The sequence below is a fragment of the Medicago sativa genome, chromosome 6 (assembly GCF_051527215.1).
Source record: "Medicago sativa cultivar Bolivia chromosome 6, Bolivia_mono, whole genome shotgun sequence".
In the NCBI taxonomy this organism is placed as follows: domain Eukaryota; kingdom Viridiplantae; phylum Streptophyta; class Magnoliopsida; order Fabales; family Fabaceae; genus Medicago; species Medicago sativa.
The window spans coordinates 13,881,076-13,904,266 of record NC_140754.1 but is presented as its reverse complement, the minus strand read 5'-3'; the positions used below and the strand labels follow the sequence as shown (position 1 = coordinate 13,904,266).

The 23,191-nt window shown below is 31.3% G+C and overlaps 2 protein-coding genes across 3 annotated transcripts; one reads left to right on the top strand and one right to left on the bottom strand.

Moving 5' to 3' along the window:
• Window positions 1-2,920: 2,920 nt before the first annotated feature.
• On the top strand, window positions 2,921-4,886 carry LOC146913039 (uncharacterized). Of its 2 annotated transcripts, none has more exons than XM_085716282.1 (2): window positions 2,921-4,495; window positions 4,585-4,886. In XM_085716282.1, exon 1 carries the CDS (start codon window positions 3,036-3,038, stop codon window positions 4,383-4,385), a length of 1,350 nt encoding a protein of 449 aa, XP_085572408.1. In that variant the 5' UTR covers window positions 2,921-3,035; the 3' UTR covers window positions 4,386-4,495; window positions 4,585-4,886. The 2 variants fall into 2 exon arrangements, with proteins under 2 accessions (XP_085572408.1, XP_085572409.1); XM_085716283.1 differs by lacking the exon at window positions 4,585-4,886 and having other exon boundaries at window positions 2,944-4,158; window positions 4,244-4,383.
• A 7,359-nt stretch (window positions 4,887-12,245) lies between these two features.
• On the bottom strand, window positions 12,246-18,461 carry LOC146913038 (putative histone acetyltransferase HAC-like 1). The gene is made up of 13 exons (XM_085720858.1): window positions 18,345-18,461; window positions 15,946-16,194; window positions 15,379-15,657; window positions 15,040-15,294; window positions 14,775-14,903; window positions 14,495-14,695; window positions 14,243-14,385; window positions 13,820-14,108; window positions 13,592-13,731; window positions 13,445-13,502; window positions 13,091-13,357; window positions 12,766-13,001; window positions 12,246-12,598 (listed from the first exon to the last, which is right to left on the bottom strand). The coding sequence occupies exons 1-13, from the start codon at window positions 18,459-18,461 to the stop codon at window positions 12,511-12,513; spliced, it is 2,451 nt and encodes an 816-aa protein (XP_085576984.1). The 3' UTR covers window positions 12,246-12,510.
• Between the last annotated feature and the right edge of the window lie 4,730 nt (window positions 18,462-23,191).

Below are 23,191 nucleotides of genomic sequence, written 5' to 3'. Positions count from 1 at the left end.
AAGATTAGTAACCCCTTCTCCGTCAATATTTGGATTCTTGCCAGAAAAGATAATTCTATTTCTCGCCTCCCAAATTTTCCAGACTGTTGTTTGCCAATTTCACATTAACCCTTTCCGATGTTTGAAATTAGAGGAGTAGAAATAATCAAAGAGAATGATAATGTTTCCGGGTAAAATCAGACCCGTATACTAACCTACTTGAAAATAATATGATACCAAACCGAACCACACCTACAAAAAAGATGATCTTCCTTATTTATCATTCGCACACACCAAGCACAATCTGATGTCCCTCATGACCAAGAATACCCCTCTTAAACAAGTTATATCTATGAATAGCAGTCGATATGTGTTATACACTAAATGTAAATACTTTATCGATTAATATATGAATTACCTTACCTACATTGTAGAAGTCTAACTCGACTCAACATTGTTGCTGATTGGTTGTATGTTTTAATATATGCATTGATGATATACTTTTCCACGGATTTTAACATACTCCGATGCAAGGCCAGACCAGTATCATGATGGTTTATGATATGCATTTAACGAACCACATGAAGTTGTTCTTGAGCACAACTGCAAATGGATGATGAATATGATTGATCTTAAACTCAGAATTGATCAGCATGTATAGTTTGAAATCGGTGACATCACAATATTGTTATATCTCTAACTCAAAAGTCAAAATTTATTATTTATTTATTAATACTAGATCTAAAATGAACTTATCATTTCTATTTTGTTGGACAAAACCTTAATTTTTTCATTCTAAAAATTCAGTTTAAATCAAACTAAAATATGAAATATATGTAAGAGTTTCAAAATCATTTAGGTGATATATATATATATATATATATATATATATATATATATATATATATATATATATATATATATATATATATATATATTCCTTCAAAATATATATATATATATATATATATATATATATATATATATATATATATATATATAAATTAATTGTACTTACTGGCTAGTGGAAATTTAAATAATTTTCATCATGTGCAGCACAGATACTATTGAGATAGATATTTTAGATGCTATATATTTATTGCACACAAGTAGATCCCTCCAACCTTTTGGTCCTCAAACCAGCAAGGTAATATTGTCTTAAACTTCTAAAAACATAAATTTATTTAATAAAAAGGTCTTATCGTATACTATTTTTTAAAATAAAATTAATATTGTTTGGATATATTAATATTAATTCAATTGACTTTATTATCAATTGAATTTTTTATTGAAGGAAATTATCAATTGAATTTTGTTTAAATGAAATTGATTATATTAGTTCAATAAATCATTTTGTATTCTAAAATGTCCAAAAAATGAAATTTAAACAATAATTTAGAGACTAAACAATTCAAATAAAATCTCCCTATACATGTTTTTTTATTACAACATGTTCAAAAAATCAAACATTTGTCTCTTACAATTAAATTACACCACAGACCACACCATGTTGTTTTTAAAACAGTCATCAAACTGTCTTATCATATGTATTAATGCTTTTGACTTAGTACGTACTGAAATTTTGCTCTCTTAGTACAAATAAATCATTATCTCTTTTAAATTCCCCTTTTTTCCTCTTTTGTCTTTTTTCACAATTCTCAAACCATCATGAGTTTGATCATTTCAATATTGAATACTCCGGTCCTATTTATAAGAGAAATTTTGGTCAACAAAAGTTAATGTATTTGGTTAAAAAAGTGTATCAGATACATTCACTTTTGTTGACCCAAATTCCTCTTATAAATAAGACCGGAGGAAGTATTTAATAAAAGAAATAACGGTAATTGTCAATGTCCTTGTTGTCTTGTTTATCCCGTTACAAAACTGGTACATTTTTTTTTTGGTTACAACAAAATTGGTACATTTGAGTACATACATCTTCTCTACAATAATTAATTGAAAACACACTCGTACATATGAAAGTATTGCCGTTGAGCAGTAGTGAGTGATGATCAATATGTGGTCAATGTGTTTCAAAAATAAAAAATGTCCAAATTAGTCATTTAAAATATTAATGTTAAGAAACCATGTTGCTTGGACTCTAGTGGTAAAGAGTTACTTTCAAGGATGTACTCGGGGAATACGTGGTTCGATTCCAAATGGGGAACAACGCTTGTCAGTGAACATAGCCGGATTAGTCGTCCACCATTGGTGGGTCGGAAACCGGTACGAAAGAAAAAAAATTATTGTTAAAAAATATATTTAGCTTCAAAGAGTGTCCACTTGGTAATGTCATTTGTTAAAAAATATATTTAGCTTCAAAGAGTGTCCACTTGGTAATGATGAAAGAGAGGAGATAAAAGAAATTATACACGCAACTTTCTATAGATTAATTTCGGTAAAAAAATAAAAAAAAATTCTACATCATAATTTTTTTATATCTTGGTACAACAATATTTTAATATTCAATACCTTAACAATTGTTTTGGGGGCATTTGATAGCATTTATCTTTAAAATATTCTATCCATGCATCCTAGTTTATGTTAGCTTTCTCCTTTGCCATTGAATTACAAAATATCTATATAATATTCTCCTTATGATATTTGTATAACCATTTTACGATCATACTGACATTATGTTTTTACTTTCTCTCTATTGTTTTGGTTTCCGTATCAATATCTATTTTCCTTTGTAAACTTATTGTTGTCTCAAAAGTTATCACACAAATAATTGTTCAAATAACACACATCATTATCTAAACGCACCTTAAAGGTTTATGGTCCTAACTTGTGACAAGTTAATTTTCATCACACCCAATTCTTTAAAAACAAACAAAATGTTGTTGTAAATGTAGGGGTAAGGGTAAAACCGGTAGTTTTGATAAAATATTGGGGGTGAGGTTATAAAACATAGGGGTGTAGGATAAAATTTTCTGAAAGAGAAACTACTGCAAAATGCAAAGCCCAAAATTCAGAAAAACCAAACACACAAGTTTTTGTTACCTCAATGGTTTGGTTACCTTAGATTTCGACAACAACCTCGTCACTCTGTTCCTATGAGAAGAATTCAAAACCTCTGCAAAATTTGCAGGTTTTTCTCAAAAACTCCATTTTCAACGACCCTTTTGCATTTCCAATCACAAAGTTCTTCACTTTCTTCATCTGGGTCATTCCCATTTCACTCTCTCACAACCCCTTTTCATGATTGTTTTCAATTTCACACTCCAAGGTACTTTTCTTCATACCCTTATTCTTCTTACAAGAATAAACCATATGCTACTTCTAAACAAGTTTCTCAAATCATTGCAATGATTATTGAAGGTGATAATGATTTAGAACATAGGTTAAATATGATGAATGTTTCATTGTCTATGGCTTCAGTTATTTACATTTTTGATGAATTAGCTAGTTATAGAGTTTCAGCATTGATGTTTTTTCATTGGCTTAATGTTTCACATCCTGAGCTTTGTTGTGATCCTGAGATTGGTTGTTGTGTTGTTGATAATTGTGGTTTGTTGAGGGATTTTGATGCTATGGTTCCGATTTTGAGGGATTTTAATTCGAAAAGGGTGTGTTTGGGGAGAAGGGCATTTAGGTTTTTGGTTGTTTTGAGGCTGGATGAGGATTCTAGAATGGAATATGTGAGGAAAATTGTTGATGTGCTTAATGAGGTTGGTGGTGTGTGTCAAAGTTCTGGAGTGAAGTTGTTGATAGAGATGCTTAGTTTTTCGTGTTTTTTTGATGTAGCGGAGTTTGTGATAGGAGAATTTGGGAGGAACGTGGATCGTTATAACTTTTTATTGAGGATGATGTGCAAGAGAGGTGATTACGAAAGAGTAGTTGATTTGGTAGAGAAGATGAAGAGAATCGGTGTTGAACCAAATGGAAGTACTTACAATTTGTTGATTAGTTGTTTATTCAAGATTGGTAACTTTGCTGAGGCTTGTCAAGCTCTTGAGACGATGGAACATGAAAATGGTTTATCGAAAGAGTTTACGTTTGATACGATTATTCGTTTGTTATGTAAGCATGGTCAAATTGATTTGGCTTTGAAGTTTATTGATAAAATGAGTTTGAAGGGTGTTGAGCCATGTAGTTTAACTCATGCTGCGGTGATAAAGTGTTATTTTGAATTGAGAAAATACGATGAAGCGCATGAGTATGTGGTTGATTGTGCTGGTAAGAATAGTTATTCGAGTAATGAAAACTATACCTTGCTTGCTTCTCTTCATTTTAAGAAAGGAAGTGTTTTACTTTCCCACAGGATTCTTCATGAGATGATGGATAAGGGTCTTAAACCTAATTATTCAGTGTATATGAAGATAAGAAAATGTCTCGAGAAGAAAAATAAACTAGATTTGTCTTTGGAGTTATCTAGAAGGTACATGAGCTTGATTGAAAAGTGAATAAAGATGCTGGATTTTGTGTGACAAGTTTTTGTACTGTCATTCGGGGTTTGCTCAATAGCTACGGGTTCAGGCATTGATGTTTGTTTCGATCTTTTGCTAGTATTCAGGTACGAGCTATTCTGTTGTAGGTACTGTTACTAGTACTGAGAAAAATGGTCTCTTTGTGACTATGTTCTTAATGTTTTAATGATGACAGAAGCTCACATAATGTGGTTTGGACATATGAGAACGAGACATAGAGGCTCCTCAACCGAATGAAAGATAGTCCGGCTAAAACGGGTAGAGAAAGAGCAATCTCTGAATGATTTAATTGCAAATGAGGCTCAATGTAGTCTATAGAAGGAAGAAAGTTTAGTCTTTTTGACACGAGTTGAAAATAATGCATGTAGATGGGGGCTATATGCATACTTGTTCCTCCTCAATTTTGCCAAAACAAGTATTTTTCGTGTAATTTGTTTTCCTGAAAATAATAAAAATGGTTAAGCTTGGCCTGCTCAACATGATGTCTGTTCCCTTTGGCTTCTTTGTCCCAAATCCTATAGCTCCGCTTTTATTGTTTCCTACTCACTGTAACCAATAAGCATAATAAGTAAAATGAGATCTTGATATCAAACATTTTTGTTTGTAGCAGAATTGGACCGAACATAAAAATTGTGCATCTTTTGCTTTTCATATTTTATTTTGTTGTCACCACTATGCATCTTTCGTGTAATATTTGATCCATGTAGCCGACCCCACTTACTGGGAAAAGGCTTGGTTGTTGTTGTATGCATTCTTTCTTGCAAATATCGTTAGCCTTGTTTCGTTTGTACTTTATATATTGTTGTGTGATGTTGGGACAAGATAGTATATTTGTACTTTCCATTTGTGGGAAGTGTGTTTTTGGCACGACAAACAGTATTGTAATATACCATCAAACCATTTAATGCTAATTGTTTTGATTTAGGGGATAGGGTGAGGGGTTATAACAAACACTGTATAACCAATTTGATTTAGAAACGAATCTGCTATTTCACTTTCATTCTTTCACACACTGACACATACACTAATACATACACATTTAAATACGTGGCTTTTATGAATTGCATAGAATCGTACGATCAGTGTCACAACCTCACAATTTACAATCTTGACAACCCTTACCAATTCTAAAGAAAATCTCTATTTTGACATTAGTTTAGCATATAAGTGAGCATCTTTAGTATTCACTTGCATTGGCTACTATGCTTGAATCTTTGATTAAAAGCATCTTTTTGTAGCTTTTGGTTTTCAGAGTAGAGCATATATGTATATCTTTGTCCATCATAAATTTGTCTTTGGCAAAAAATATCTACCATATAAACAGCATAGGGTGCTTAAAAAACATTTGAGCTATGTGTAACTCCACTGCACTGTCGACCTCTGGAGTTACAGTTTTCAGCACCTTGTGTCGAGTGTAGACTGTCCAAAGACTCCAAGGTAACAGCGCTGTCGCGTTGACCATCCAAGTTAATTGTGTCGTTGACTATCCACAGCGCTGCTGAGCCACCGTCCAAGGTAGCATTTTCCCTGTTCTAGCATATGGAAGTGTAACTGTATTGTTCATGATGCATATGATAAGATTTAAAAACAATTGAAATCAAGTTTATTGTCTGTCTGGTGTAGTTGACTTCTTCATATACGAGCTCGTAGAAATATTTGGAGATTCATGAGTATTTGTTTTTTATTCATGATAACTTCTCAGTTTCAGAAATTACCTTCACAAGTAGTCAATAGTCTATTAACTTAATACAGTCTTAGATAAGGGGGAAAAAAGTAATCAACTTGGGTTGGCCTGGTGGTGTTGGCTTGGGACCTTGGAGTGTGCTCCTCTCAAGGTCTCAGGTTCGATTCTCTCCGGTGCTAATTTCGGTAGGCTAGTTTGGCTTCTTCAAAAAAAAAAAAAAGCGGGAAGAAAGTCCTTTAAGAGATTGGAGAAAGCAAAGCTTTCTTTCAGGTACTGACTTCCTTACTACTGATATATTCATGTTTTACTCGATTCAGGTATAAATGACCTGGCTTATGTTTGTTTTCACTGACTCAATATATTCATGTTTTACTCTATTCAGGTATATATGAAACTGCAGTGTACATGTCCCAGGGGAAAATGTATTTGGTTGAAAAATTAAATCTATCTTACAGAACTGCTTTCTGCAAAGAGGATGCATTCATGTCCTTGAAGGGTAATATTGCATGTAGTTTTTAAGTTTCAGAGATCTTTGGATTATGTTTTAACTTACAGCATTGGACGTAATTCTTTTGTATTGACTGTGTCAGATTTTTTCTAGTGATGAACTCGGAAACCGATCCAAACCAATCTACTTCTATAGTTGTTGTGGTAAAAAATACACATGAACTCGACCAAACCCAAACTTAGATATTGTGATTGGTTCAGGTAATAACAGGTTAAGCCAAACCTGACCATGAACACTACTAGTTTGTTTCTTACTACAGAATCTCTCCACCATTTTTTTTTTATTTTTTTTATCTTTAACTCTCCGGTTTTTAGGGGAAAGAGACTCTGATAATCTGGAATTTGGCTGATAGAAAATAAAGTCTGGCAATGTTTGATTTATGTAGTCGGGCTGCAATTAGCGGGGTAACCGTAAACCTTGATTGTCGATGTACTTCTTTAATTAGCTGATCCAAAAATAAGTTTCTCTTCATTCTATTTTTTACTTTTTAAATTCTTATTCCTAATGAAACTCAAAACAAGTGTTAATTAGGTGCCACTAATCTTTGAAGAAAGGATTAATAAAATCTCTGTTATTTTTGAAGTACATCAACAATCAATGGTTAATTTCTGCAATTGTGTCAGTCACTTAAAATGTGGACTGTGCTGAATTTTTGTTACCATGTTCCCTCTAATATAATCACCATTCCTCTCCGGTGGCCAGAAACTACTCATGCTTAAAATTTTCTGTGGTTGACAATGTATTATGCAATTTGTCAAGAATTTTTACATCATTTCCATTGCAAGTTTATAATTGTAATATCCTGAGATTTATTTTATTTTTTTGCTTTTTTTAGAGCCATTAATTAGAATAGTTGTTTATTCCTTAGATTTTATGGCACACCTATCCTCATCTCGTCTCAAATTAGTTTCTCTAAAATTACCATCGAACAACACATCTTTCAATAATAATTGTGTTAATTACACGCTCATGTATAAGGTCAGTGAAAACCACCAATCTCAATGATTATTTAAATTAAAAGTATAACTTAATAATGTTTGAATGTTTTGCTTCAATTTTTGCTGTAAGTAGAATGTCCAACCACCTGTTTCAGTTTATTTTCCTTCATTTTATTATATTGTGATATTTTGAGGTCCTCATATACGTCCAGACATTTAGGGTACAATTTTTTTATTTTTTATTTTTTTTATGTGGATGATTTTACAAGATGGTATGAATATTTCTTATGCAATACAAATGAAATTTACATATGTTAAAATCCTTTATTAATTTTGGCTGATAACCACTATCAAAGTAATCAGAGTTGACAATCCTTCATCCATTTTCTCATAGCCAATCTAAAGTTATGTTCCGGTAAATAACCGACCTGTCTCTTAGAAACACGGAGGAGAGCAATCTTCTTGACTAAAGGGGGAACCAACTAGCACAAGGTGTGTCAGAGGGAAGCACCCAAGTTTACAACAAAAACAAACCAAGTTCTAAAATCAAAAAAGACATATCAGCCAATGTCCAAACAAACAAAAGGGAAAAGCCACCAACTATGGTAACCTAAAGCATAATTAGCATACTTTGCCTTCAGCCACAAAAAAGAAAGCACCTTTACACTGATCCATCCAAAAGAAAGTATCCGTCCCATTACCAACCTTTTTCATAATATTCTCAATGAACCAACTACCTCCGCCAACCCCTACACCGTCCCGAATTCACACCACCTCCCTCCACCAAATGGATCCATACTGACCCCCTCTTTCAACCGACCACCTTCCTCTCCATAACGGGTTGTTAATGTTTTTGAAAAAATTATGAACTTTTACAAAATACATAACTATTATGACAAAACAAACTCAAAATACTAAAATTATATTAGTTAAGTAAAAAACAATTCTAACTTTTAAATATTAGTTGTGAGTGAGATAACTAGTAAGCATAAGTTGGCAAGCCTAGTAAACTTTATTCAAGCTAAAAAATTGAGATAAGATATTTGTACAATCATTTTTGAACAACTCTCATACTCTCATTGTGTTATTACTCTCTCTCTCTCTCTCTCTCTCTATATATATATATATTGTTTTTGATCAATTAAAAAAAGAAGAAGAATCCTTCAAAAAAAAAAACAAGAAGAAAGTTTTTTTTTTTTTTTGAAAGGAAGAAGAAGAAAGTTGTCTTAACATAATTGTACAAATATCATTACTATAGAAAAAAATAATAGAACTGTTATTAAATTAAAGAAAAATCTTATTCTCTTGTGGAGGTTTGAGCCTCGAAAAGCTATAGAAAGTTCAAATATTAATTTTTTTTTCGGGTTAATTATGTTTCTAGTCCCTATAAAATAGCGACCTTGTAAGTTTAGTCCCTACTTAATTTTAATAGCATTTTTAGTCCCTATAAAAAAAATTTACTTATAATTTTAGTCCCTGCTAAAACAAAGTTTGATTAATTATCCTTAAACTCTTAAATTTTTGAACGATTTTTTTGAGACAAGATTAGAACACTATGAAAGGTTCGTTTACTAAAATTTAGAATTTTCTGACATGAAATGAATTAAATATGAATTTTTTAAAACGACAAAAGTTAAAGATAAAAAGTAATAAAATCTGGATGTAGAAATCAAATTTTGCAATAATTTTTTGCGGACGAACTTTTAGTAATGTTCTAAAAATGTCTGCAAAAAATTGTTCAAAAATTTAAGAGTTTAAGTATAAATTAAACAAATTTGAATTGAGTAGGGACTAATACTCAGTGCAGAAAAACAAAAATAGGGACTAAAAATGCTATTAAAATTAAGTAGGGACTAAACTTACAAGGTCGCTATTTTATAGGGACTAGAAACATAATTAACCCTTTTTTTTTCTTACTTTACTAATTATTCACTCTAGAGGAGTTACAATTCATACTTACCGTGGGGGTGCAATAAGTTCCTTTTTTTCCCGATTACAAAAGACCCAAGTCCAAAAGAGAGAAAACTAATACTCCCTCCGGTCACATTTATAAGCAAAAATCACTTTTTTAGGTACATTGAATAATTGATGTATCTGACATATAAATGTGACTAGATACATTAACCATCCAATGTACCTAAAAAGCTGTTTTTTGCTTATAAATGTGACCGGAGGGAGTATTTAACTAGACGAGATGTTGAAAGACCATATCTTATAGAGACTAATTTGAACAGGACACCATTCATAAACAATCAAAGTGGAACCACCATCGCAAGCTAGGTTTGCTAACGCATCCGCACAAATATTTGATTCTCTATATGAATGACAAATGCAATCTAACTTTAACAATCTTTCTTCAATTCTTTGGATTAATGACAAATAGACACTACTATTTTTGATTCGAATCCACATGAAGCTCCACTTTGTTGAAGCCACGTTCGCTTGACTAAAATGTTTTTTTTAGATGGGTTGACTTTTTTTATGGTAATCTAACCATCTATTGGGTGGGATGAGGTACTTATTGTACCTCGTCACATTTTGTAGTTTTAATACCTCTTGTATTTATTTCCAACTTATTAATATATTCTTTTGCTGCTAAGAAAAAAGTGAATCTTCCTGGTGAATAAGAAATTTCCTCCCAAATTCCGTTATTTGAATTGCAATGACCCTTTTGTATGAAAAAAATAATCACCGCCACCTGGATTCCATATATTTGAGTGCCCTACAAAAACAAAAACACTAGTATAAATCAGGTCTAAAATCTCTAAAAAAAACAGGTCTTGTATCCCTGATTTGCACTAGTGAAAGTTGAACTCGAACTCGAACTAAATGAAGCTTTGCATGTCGTGCTTGATATGCAAGCACTCAGTTATCTCAACATCTATAACAGCCACCCTATATGAAGATTGTGCTCTCAAGAATTGCCCTAATACAACAAAAGAAACATAATATAGCATCGAACACCGTTCACAACAAAAAATTGTTTTTGTAGGCAATTGATCTCCAATGTTTCCTTGAAATATAGCACCAAAACCAGAAAGAAAATTGTTTTAGCTACATTTTGTTTTGGGTTAAATATGTGTTTGGTCTCTATAAATATACCAACTTTTTGTTTTAGTCCCTCTAAAATTTTCCTTCAACTTTTAGTCCCTATAAAATTTTCAATCACTACTTTTGGTCCCTGTTTTTAAGTTAAATTTTGTATTTTTAATGAAATTATGCAGAAATGTGTAGAATATTGTAAAAAAAAATCCCCCAAAAAATTAGAATTTTTTAACGAAACATAAATTAATTATGAATTTTTAACCGTCAAACATATAAAAATTCATATTAAATTCATGTTTTGTTAAAAAATTCTAATTTTTTTTTGGGAGAGATTCTTATAATATTATGAATTTTTCTGCAAAATTTTATTCAAAAATATGTATTCTACATATGAGTTTACTTTAAAAGAGGGACCAAAATTAAAGTGAAGATGGAAAATTTTATAGGGACTAAAAGTTGAAGGAAAATTTTAGAGGGACTAAAACGAAAAGTTGGTATATTTATAGGGGCTAAAAACATATTTAACCCTTTTGTTTTTGTAGCTAATTTAAATGTAGCAGCTGATACACCTCCAACACAACAAACACATGATAATGTGACATACACCATTTTTTTTCCAACTATAATTCCTCTAAGAACATTCGATACAATCCATATCATTCTTCTTCAACTTGTTGCTATTTCTAAGGATCAAACGCTACACCAAATTCATCAAAGCACAAGAAAAATTGTTTGTTACAAGAGATTCATTGACCAATTTGCTTGATTTTTGTCAATTTCAAGGGACATTTTGTATAAAGTGTGAAATTTGAAGGGGGTATTTACAAAGTGGATTACATACTTTTTTTGAAATCAATAATACATGTTTAAATAAAACAAAAGTGTTGATCATACTTTATAGGAGTGCATATCATATCAACTTTTAATTTATTGTACTTTTTTCTAATCTATTTCAATTAATAATATTTTTTTGGTAGATTCACAATTTTTCAGTCTAGATAATTTTGCGACACTTTTTACAACTTCTCAAAAATTATAAATGCGACATTTTTATAGTGTTACCGGTGATACAAATAGTGTTACAATAATGTAACATTTTGCGACACTTTTTGAATGTGTAAAATGTAACTAAAGCTCTTTAGTAACATGGGGTTTACCTAACAATTGTACAAATGTTACTAATTTTAATTAGTAACATTTTTCTTAATTTAGTTACAATTTTCATTTGTTACTAGATGTCAATTATGTTGTAGTGTAATAAGATGTTTTTCACTTTAGATCTGAATGATTAAATTTTGTGCAAAAATTATGATCATAAAGAAATGGAGATAAAAAAGCTACAAAGTAAAGAATAAACACAAGAATCTCCTTGGAGGGGGAAATTAAGAGCAACAAAAAAAAATCACGAACAATGATCATTGGTGGGCAAATGCGCCCATCAAATAGTGAAACTATGGCAACACATAGAATTTTTACCATTGAGCTGTTCTTTGTGTTTTTGACAAATTACCATAGAATATGACAGGTAAGGGGCCTAATTGTTCATGAATCATGAATGAAAAGCCATCAATGTGGCACTACAAACATTTAAATTGATGTATACATTCACAACAATGCAAAATTGATTTTCTAATTTCAAGTCTCTGAAAATGAGACTTGAATTGAATAGTTGGAGCTTAGGCTCTCAACCATTGAATTTACTTTTACAACAACACAAAATTAAATCTCTTATTTTAAGAGAATGAATAATAAGGCTATTCCTAACCTATGTATGTTACATAATCACAACACTTATGTCGAACTGCTTACGCTTAAGCTTCAACGAAATTTAATATACTTCATCAAAGCTAAGAAATTTTTGCAAGTGATTGCGGCACGTACACTGCCTATAACCATTCATTGTGCACTCTATATATTCACAAAGATTCATTGGCCAATGACTGCTTCCAAAACTTCAGCTCTACGGCAAGATTCAGACTGCTTTGATCTCTTTTCTAACTGCTTCTTTAGATCACTGCAAAATCGACATAAATATAAAAGAATAAGTATTCATAGATTAGCCAAAAAATTACTCTGTTGTGAAAGGAATAAGTATATTTACGAACAATTAGCAAAATAATAATTTAGAAAACAGAATATCCAAATTCTTTAGGTGGTGGTAGAATTCTAATTGTAACACACCTGCAGCGTGGTATTCTACACTCCGAGTCTTTGCAATTTCTGGAGTGAACAGTTAGTATAAACCATGTCTTTTTACAATGCTGGCAGCCTCGATTAGCTCGAATTTCACACTTACTGGCATGATAGAACAGCTTCTTGATTTGAGAACAGTTTGGATGAGAGCATGGCTCAGCATTACTTGCGCGGCGGCGGCGGCATTGAGATGCATGCTTCAAAACGTTCATCAGTTTCACCATCTGTGTGTAAGTAAGTATGATCAACAATCTATTCTAGAATAAACGATTAGTACTGAAAACAATATAAATCATGAAAATTAAATTCATACCATTTCCTCATTTGACTCCTGATTCTCAGATTGACATACTTGTGTTGAGCACTTTTGAGTTAACTGGTGTTCATTTTGACTCATCACAGCAGGATTGTGTAGATGGTAGAGGATCATCATAGACGAATACTTGGCACGGCGGAGTGTATCAAACTGAAACTGAGACTTCTGGCAAAAGATCAAAAAGTTGTCCCTATTTTCAAACAATCCACTCTCAAGGACGATATCATTACGTTTAGTTTCGGAGGGGATATCATCAACAGCAGCCTGAAAATGGCACATAATTTAAAGTTTTGCAAGAAATTACCTAATGGTGAGAAAATTATATGAAAAACTTCAGGTTTAGGTTATTACCTGACAAAGTGTATGCACCTCGCCGTTCATTAAAGTGTGTTCTTCAGAACTATGGCATCTGAAATATGTGAATGGAAGTCAATGAAAAACGCCCTTTTTATTTCATTCAATGCTAAACATTTCAAAGATGCATTCAAGTAATCATACCTTTCACACTCCTGAAATTTCTTGCATTCAGTGCAAAACCAACGCTTCCCAGAAACTATCACTTCACGGCAGTGCATGCATGAATATCGCAAGTGAGCTACGAGGAAGTTTTCTTTTGTAGGCAATATATTTTGGCCAACCTAATCAAAATTACGAAAATAACTTAAACATCTATAATAAGAACATTGCAACATTTCATTTACTCGTGCATAAAAAAGGATGGCATACTTTTTGCATCACCAGTATGTCTTTGGAAGGCTTGGCATGTCCCATGTCCTTTACTGTTCTATTTGACACTTGTTTCAACAACTTTTCATAGTCTGCTCTACTCTCTTTTTCGAGGGTCTTCGCAACTACCATAGCATTACCGCACCACCAGTCTCCATCAAAGTATGGCAAACGAGAAACTGTCACCTTGGATTTCCTTTTTTCAGTAGGAACAAAGAAATGATCATACACGTTGGTTAAACCAACGACAATATTTTCTTCATTAGCCTTTTTTAGCATTGAAAGATACCTGCACAAATAAATAATATAAACAAAGATGATAAAAGAAGGAAAATCGTACTCCCAAATTCTCAAATGTATTGTATACACTAGCTCATGAAAATTCTCAATGTATTGGACACATAAGGAGAAAGTAAGACTGACCAGTGGCGTAGCTTATCTTTCTTCGGAGTCTTTTGCTCTTTGGGATGGCAATATAGTATATAATCATCACCTTTTTTTGGAGGACAGGCCCATATGTAGCAAGTTGAGAAACCCCTTTCCTTACAAAAATCAAGATATCCAATCTGATGATAAGCAAGAAAAGAAAAAAAGCATAAGCAGAAAGAATGGAAGGATTAAGTATTCATTTTATTAGTTCTATTGGCATATAAATAGAGTTTAAAAGAAAAATACCAATATCTGATGGTAAACGAAGGTACGAAGGGCTTCTCCACTCTTTGTCCTTCTTTTAGGCCTGAAATACTTGACGGAATCAAGATATGAAATGTATACACATCGCTGATTCGGAGTGCCACATTCCGAGCCAAACTCCTGGACATACATTCCAAAAATGCATACATCTACTCCTTCAATTTTCTGAAACAGAAGTATAACCTGAAACCAAGGGAACTTCTATTAAATCCTGAGACATATTTTTTTGAAGAAACAATTGGTGATAAACCACTGAACTTACCCTTGATCTATAAGAGAATTCAGTAGGGTAATTCTCCTCTGGGATGATGTCCAGAAACTGCTTATTCACTTTCAATTGCTTGTCGACAGATAGCACTTCTCTAATTGAAAGACTTTCTGCTGCTAAAACCTGCAATTTTGCAGTGATTCAAGGCACATAATTAAATAATCTAGAATTTCCAAGTCAATAATTTTAATAGCATGGCAGAATAAGAAAATAAGATATTTGAAGTTTATGTGCATACATGTGGAGTTCTCGGTATTACCTCATCTTTTTCCCAGTTTTTTCTCTCTTGCATGAGACGCTTGAAAAGTCTTTTCTCTAAGTGGTCACTTAGCACAGTTCTTGTCAAGTCCTTAGCACCAAAGTTAGCAGCTTTTGGAACATGCATTCTATTTTCAATTTCTTTTAAACGGCATAAAGGACATATATACTCAGCACTGCAGTCCAAATCTTCTTTCTTGTTGTAGAGTGCACATATTTGATGCTGCCATCTTTCGCATTTATTGCATTCAACCCACTAGAAGAAACAACAGTCATAAAGAGTTAGTTTAAATTCCTTTATATCAAACTGACTTATAAAGCAATTGATAGTAAAACTTACCGGTTCTTCAATTACTTCATCATTATTCCTCTTTGCAAGATTTCTCTTGGAAATAAATGTCCCATTGATTTCGACATTTTCACCTTTAAAAGTCTTGTAACACTCAGAGCAAATGCAACCCTGTGCAACAAATTCTTCTTCTTTTGTACAAAAATATATTTTCTTGATGCGAACACCACAACATAAACAAAAAAGTGGGACTTTAGCAAAGTAAAGTCTTTCCCTTTTACATAGGTTGCAAGTGTTTGCATCAATTCCCACTTGATCCTCAGAAGTAATCTGTGTTGAAAGAATTTTTAACTTCAATATGTCTTAGAAAAATTCAAAAGAAAATAGAGTTATGCATATATGTTTATTTCAGGAATAGTAAATGAAATTTTAATAAAAATCTCATACTAAAAATAATTCAGAAAAAAATAAAAATTGGAGAAATTAACAAATGTAAATAGAATCTGTCAGCTGAGCATGCACAAACATACAGACATTCGAAGTTTCATATATAACATCCAAGGATTAATATCTAAACCGATCAAGGTAATTGAAATTACTAGAAGGTGGTGTACCAACCTGATCAGATTCGTTTCTCAGACTACTAATATGTTCTTCTATTTGGTCACGTCTGAACGAATCAATCAAGGTAACGGCAACTTTTGGGGGAATTGTCTTGTGAATCGATTGATCATAACGTTTGCGTACCATTTCAGGATGATACCTCCAGTCCGTGGAGAATCCTACTTGATTGCTTAATTCATCAAAACATCTTTTTCTCGAGATGTTTGAGACAACTGATGAAGTATTCCCACCCTTGGCAAGCATCTTCTCGTTTTATCAGAAGCTATTTAAATTCTGAAGCCATAAGAAATAATCAACAAATATAAATACCAATGTGAACAGCAAACAGAAATTGGATGATCAAGAAATGTTAGCAGAAATTGGATGAACACGACAAAAAAATAAATTAAAGAAGACCAATCTGAAATGCATTATTAAAGTATCGAGTATTGATTAACCATAGACCATTTTACGGTTAACAATCCTATGAGCCATTCAGCACGATACATCTTTTAATCTATTCAAATTTCACTTCGAAAAAACACTTAGCCAACTTAAACCTCAGCTCATTAATGCTAAAAGTAGTCATAACATGAAAGCAAAATCTTTGAAAATTTAAAAGTATCAAACAATGTTGTTAAATAACAGATCTAGTGGCACTATATCGTAGCAAAATTTAGACAAACCGCATACGCTATTTAATACAAAATATTATCAAATAGATATTGCACTGTGGAATTTCAACAATTTGGTATTGTCAATTGCGAATCACGATTATTCGAATTCCACTACGCGCCACAGTAGCCACAAAATTCACAATGTTTTCAAAGATTCTTGGAACCATTCATTACTTTCATTCAAATTCAATACCCCTTTATCATTGTTTATTAAACCCACTATTTTTTCAAAATTCGAATTCATTAATTCAAAGAAAAAAAAAACTCATTAATTTGATTTCAGAATAAAACTAAATTTTCTGAATTTAAACAAGATTTAATTAAAAAGATTGAAGTTATTATGATCAATTCATAAGCATACCAACATTACAAAAAGGTGAATTTAATAATCTCTTCATTTAAAAAAAAAATCAAATCAATAAAATTAGGGTTAGGGTTTAAGAATTGGGAAAAACCTTCATTCAACAACATCAAAAAATTAGGGTTAGGGTTTTAGATTCTTGGAACAATTAACATTATTTACATTCATATTTAATACTCAAATTCATGATCATCATCATTATTATTAAACCCATTATTATTATCAACATCAAAACCCTCAGATTCATTAATTCAATTTCAGAGAGCAGCGATTAATTAAAAAGATTGAAGTTGTTATCTTTAATTTATGGTCATTCCAACATTACAATACTGTGAATTGAATAATCACTTCATTTAAAACAAAATCCCCAAATTCAAATAAATGAAATTAGGGTTAAGGTTTAAAAATTGGAATAAACCTCCATTCAACAACAGTAACAAATTAGGGTCAGGGTTTAAGATTCTTGGAACCATTAACATTAATTCCATTCAAATTTAACACTCAGATTCATTATCATTATCATCATCATTGTTCTTAAACCCATTATTATTATTATCAACATTAAAACACTCAAATTCATTTATTCAAAGAGAAAAAAAAAACTTGTTCATTCAGATCCAAGTTACGAATTAAATATATGAATGAAAACAGGAAATAAGAGCAAGATTGAATAATCACTTGATTCAAAAATAAAACCCAAATTTGAATGGATAAAATTAGGGTTAGGGTTTAAGAAATGAGAAAAACCTCTATTCAACAATAAAAAAAAGTTGGAGAGAGAAAAAGAACATACAAGTCTACTACGTGTTGTTGTTAACTTGAAGATCTCAAGTTCATACAAGTTGACGCAGGCACGCAGCTGTTGTTGATTTCAAATCCTTTCTTACAGCTAGCATATATATCTATGACAAATGATGGTTGGTTCACTTATTAAGCTGAGAACATGCTTGGTGTCAGATACTAATATTTATATATCTAGGGTTTCCATAAATAAGTTTCATTTCAATGGTTGTCTTTTTTAATTGTAGCCACTGATAAAGTTTGATCCAATGGTCGTCATTTATTTTGAGGTGAATCCGAGTGAAGTGATTTGTTTTGATAGCTACTTTATCTAAATTTTAGTGACCGTTGTCACGGAAAAACACTCTCCTCGGTACTAACTAAGCGTACTTTGAGGCTTTAATAAAAGTTTGCTTAATTTTTTTTAAAAGGTATTAGTAGTAAATAGTTTTGGGTCTCATAGTTAGGAATTATAAAAAAAAAAAAATTAATGTTTTTGGTCCAAAAAAAAAGTTTGTATAGTTTTTTTTTTTTTACAATAAGTTTATATAGTTGTATCTAAATAATAAAAAATCACTTGTTTAACAAAGAAAAACATTTTTGTCTGCAAGTTTTAACTCATATGGTAAAAATGACGAAAATGTTAGGCTTGACGAGAGGGTTCGAACCTTGATACCTCTACTTGTCTGTGAGATTATAAATGGCTTTGTCATTCCTTCTATCTACCAACACAATTTTTTTAATATGGTAAACAAACACAAAATAACTTATGTTTTTTTAATTTACAAAATCTCTAAAAAAAAAAAAAATTGTTTTGAAGAAGCTAAATTAGCCCACCTAAATTAACACTGGAGAGAATCAAACCTGAGACCTTAAGGAGGAGCACACTCTCAGATCCCAAGCCAATACACCTAAGTTTTGGCGTGAGTAGCGGCGATGGGTGTTTGGATTTTGTTTATGTGGTCATTCACGATGAAGTTGGAGGTTATGTCTCAAGTTTGGTTTATGCTGGTGTGTAGGGGTTTAACTTTGTTTTGGCGTTGGTCTTGTTTTTGGAGGTTTGTTTTTAATGGTGTTGATGGTAGCCCTCGATTGGGTTTTGTCTTTATGGGTAATTATGATGAACGAGGTGTATGCATTTTCTTTTGGATGTTCAGCCTATATACGGCGCCCTTTGCTTTGTTGATTCTATATTGTCGGTCTCGTTTGTCTTAAGCAGAGACTTGGTTATTAATAAACTTGCCGTTAAAAAAAAAAGGTGGTGTTGGGATGACTCCTGAAATGTAGCTAATTCTATAAGACAATGCCATCTTCTAGAGCATGAGCTACTTCTAGAGCGACAGTGCCGCTGCATACAAACCTCCTGAGGACTCTACTTCAAGAGAAGAAATTGTTATGAATAATTACTTCAAGAGAAGATATTGTTATGAATAATTATTAGTCTTAAATGAAGTTTGGGTCCCTTTGTTTTAATAAATCTATAATTTTAGTTCCTCTATTTTAAAGTTTGTAATTTCGGGGTTTCAATTTTTAAAACTTCATACATTTGCTCATTCACATTAATTTAACTCTCACTTTTGATGACGTAACTACTAATTGAGTGATGTTGCAGTAACGATATACTTAAGTAAAAGTCATGTCATAATTCAACCAATTTAAACTAAACAATACAATTTAAATACCTTTTTATTTATATATTTATGAATTACTCCCTCCGTTTCAAAATATAAGCAAACTTCACTTTTTAGGTTCATTCATTTAATGATGTATGTGGTTCATAATATGAGCCGGTTAAAAATTGAATCGTGTTTGTATTACGAGTGGTGTTGGAACCCTCGGGAATAATAACTCGGTAAAGTACTTGGTGCTGGGTGCTCTGTGTGTCAAGTGGTCTCGGGTGTGTTTTTTGTTGTGGCTTCTGTAAAGTACTTGGTGATGTGCTCAGGTTTGTGTCAAGTTCTTGGTTGTTTTTTGTGTTACTAGGGAGTTTTGTTGATGTTTTTCGGCACAGGTTTTCTCTTTATTGAGGACCTTGGTTGCTTGCTTGCGATATATTGGTTGTTCAAAAAAATAAAAACACCTCTATACACCTTGAGTTGATTAATCAATGTAGCACATTAAAAATTTAAATTGATGTAGAACAGTAGAAGAAATGAAAAAAAAAAGTTTAGACTAATTAAATTGAAAATATATTCACAAGAATACAAAATTGATTCTCTTGTTTTAAGAGATTAAAAAGTAAGGCTATTGCAACCCTAATCTATGTATATACATAATCTAAATAACGAAAGATGAAAATCACAACACTTGGATATATATTCACAACTATTTTTTACATACACTTAGCTTCAACGAAATTTAATACGCTTCATCGAAGCTGATAAAAACTTAATTTGATAAGCTTAATCACTAACTATTTGAAAGATGTATAGTAGTTTTTTGTTGTTTACTGTGAACTATATATATTCACGAAGATTCATTGATCAACGACTCTGCTCTGAAGTGACTAACTATAATTTGGCACACATAAGCACATGATTTGTGGAACATTGATTGATAGTAAATATCATTTTACCTCTATAATAATTGATTCAATTATTAATGACAAATTATGCTAATAAATAAGTTTTAATGTATTATTCATAAGCTAGTCAATGTAGTTTATGAAAAAAAAAACTTATGAAGATAAATTTTTTGTTAGTGAGAATTTATAAATTAACATAAAAGATTATTTACTTGTATAAGTTATTTTTTATAAGCTAAAAAATTAGCCAATCTAAACTGGCCTCCAACTTTATTGATGTTCTTTGTCTAATTTTATTATGGTAATTGATGTAATTTACTATAACTTCACAAAATTTTATATGCACTTAATTCAAATAGTTATTTTATAGATACTAGATATATAATAAATAAATGTAATGAAGGTTAAAATTTAGAATCACTTTGTATTTCTAACATATATAATATTCATTCGTTCTCATATGAGATGCATGACCCAAAATTCATATTTTAATTGATAAAAATGAAAAGACATGTATGCAGCGGCGAAGCTCACAAAAAATTTATGCAGGGGCCAACTATAAAGAAGATTTTTTTTTAAAAACAGACGTATTAAATTTAAGGATAAAATATATTTTTAGTCCCATAAATTATAATTTTTTAGGTTTAGTCCATAAAAAAATTATTCAATTTTTGTCTCAGTTTTTAAAATTTTACAAAAAAAAAAGTGTTTTTAGTCTTGAATTTAATCTATAACAAAAAATTAAGGACTAAAATTAACAAATCTTAGAAATTTAACATGAAAATCACTATTTTAAAACGTTGGGCAAATTGCATTTGAAGAACTCAATTTCATCAATATCTGCATGTTTAATAATAGATTAATAATGTCTTTCCAAATGCAAATAAATAGGTTATTTGCAAGATACTCATTGTCCATTTAATTTGTATACGACTATTGTCTTGATAATTTTTATTGTTGAAAAAGGTTTCTCATTGTTGTTATTGAGACCGAAAGTATCAAACCAATACAAATAAATCTATCAATTTGTAGTAGTTTTTTTACTTTATTATTTATGCTAATTTTTGCAACTAAACTTGTTTGGGGTAGCTCAATGTTTATTATTTAGGGTAGCCGGATATAAATACATATCAACTAATTCAAGAATAATATTTTTTTTGGGGTAGCCAAGGCTACCCCTCCCATATGAAGGGCTACGCCCCTGCATGTATGCAAGATGTATTAGTGGTTCATGCAAATATGGTTGAGTTCTTTGTGATTGAAATACATGACTTCAAGAATCATGCTTACTTAATGATAATGAGAGATTACATGTGATTTTTTTTTTTTTTTGTGGTGGCCAGGGTTCGAACCCCAGACCTTGCATATTATTATGTTTTGTCCCTACCAACTGAGTTAAACTCACGAGTACACATGTGATTTATCTAACATTCAAGATTGATTTTCTAATTTAAAATATATGATAAATTACTAAGTTTTTATAGTTTTTTTTTATTTAAAATCATGCTTTCAACGAAGTCTAATATGTTGCTAAATATTTTCAACCAAGTCCAATATGTTGCTAAATTTCTTGTCATTGTTAATTGATTCAAACAAGTTGATGATCAATTTAAGTTACTTACTTTTGTACAAATCGGCCACCAATTTTGCCAAGAGAATTCTCTTCATTTAATTGATCATAATTTTGACTCCCCATATTTAATTGCGCAATTTTGTTCCCGTTATTAGAAATTTTGACACCACTAGAAACTTTTTCGTCTTTCCAACAAATCTGGTAAATTATATTGTTGAAGAACCAATTGTTTACCTGTCTCTCTAGATTAACCTATAAACAAAGGTGGCTGTCACTATTGAGCAACGTTACACAGAGGGCCCGTTTGTTTCAGATTTTTTCCAAAAAAAATCTATTTTTTCCCTTAAAAAAATCACTTTTTTCATTTTTAAGTGTTTGTTTAGGATTTTTAGAAAAATCATTTTATCAAAAAAATCTATTTTGACCCTAAAATGAAAAGCTATTAGGATTAGCTTTTCTCAAAATCTATTTTTTTCAACAACAAGAGATAACACATGTGCATGTTAGAACTCATATTTTTAAGAGATAACCACAAAAATCTATTTTGTCCCATAAATATCACGTACTTTTCAAACTGTCGGCATAATAGTATTCTAAGCTCAGTAATGGATCCGCGTCGTTAAAATGTTCGAATAGACCTATGGTTCAGTGTATTCAGACGCGGATTCATTAAGTTATAATTTTATCAAAATGATGATGGTAGAATAGGACTCGAATGTGACAAACGAAAAAATTTCTACCGATAGTTTGAAATTTGTTGTTGACACATATATTACGGGTGAAAAACACCACAAAAAGACTGAAATGCCCCGACGGCAGTTAAGTGTCGATGGGTAAAGAACCGGTGGTTGTTAACTGCCGATGGAACCGGCGGCAGTTAACTGTCGATGGATCTGGCGTCAGTTAACTACCGATATGATCCTGATGCAAATCCAGCATAAGCTCTCTCTTCCATTATTACTCTCAATCTCTCAAAATTTCTCAAATCTCTCTTAAAATCTCTCTAAAAATTCCAACCAAATTTATCCAACAAATCCACAAGCAAGTAATCATAGTGCTATTAACTTACATTTCAGTTGTTATAAATGTTTTTCTTTTTTAGTTTTTGAGTTTTTTAGTAGATTTATTTTATTTTAGTTTTTGAGTAGATTTACATATTATAATTCATTTTTAGAGTAGATTTAAGTTGATTATTTTTGTTAAAATGTTTGCATGATGTTTATGTTATAGTTATGGTTTTTAGGGTTATTTAAAATTTTGGTGTCTATTTTTTTTTTTAATTTTAGTTTTTGGGTAGATTTATTTTATTTTAGTTTTTGAGTAGATTTACATGTTATAATTCATTT

Excerpts from the sequence above, each read along its gene's own strand:
- LOC146913039 (XM_085716282.1), top strand. The coding sequence starts at position 3,036 with ATGAGAAGAATTCAAAACCTCTGCAAAATTTGCAGGTTTTTCTCAAAA.
- LOC146913038 (XM_085720858.1), bottom strand. The coding sequence starts at position 18,461 with ATGACAAAGCCATTTATAATCTCACAGACAAGTAGAGGTATCAAGGTT. Across the intron at positions 15,295-15,378 it reads ATGAAGTAATTGAAGAACCG|TGGGTTGAATGCAATAAATG; the intron begins GTAAGTTTTACT and ends TGTTTCTTCTAG. Across the intron at positions 14,386-14,494 it reads TCGTTTACCATCAGATATTG|ATTGGATATCTTGATTTTTG; the intron begins GTATTTTTCTTT and ends GCTTATCATCAG.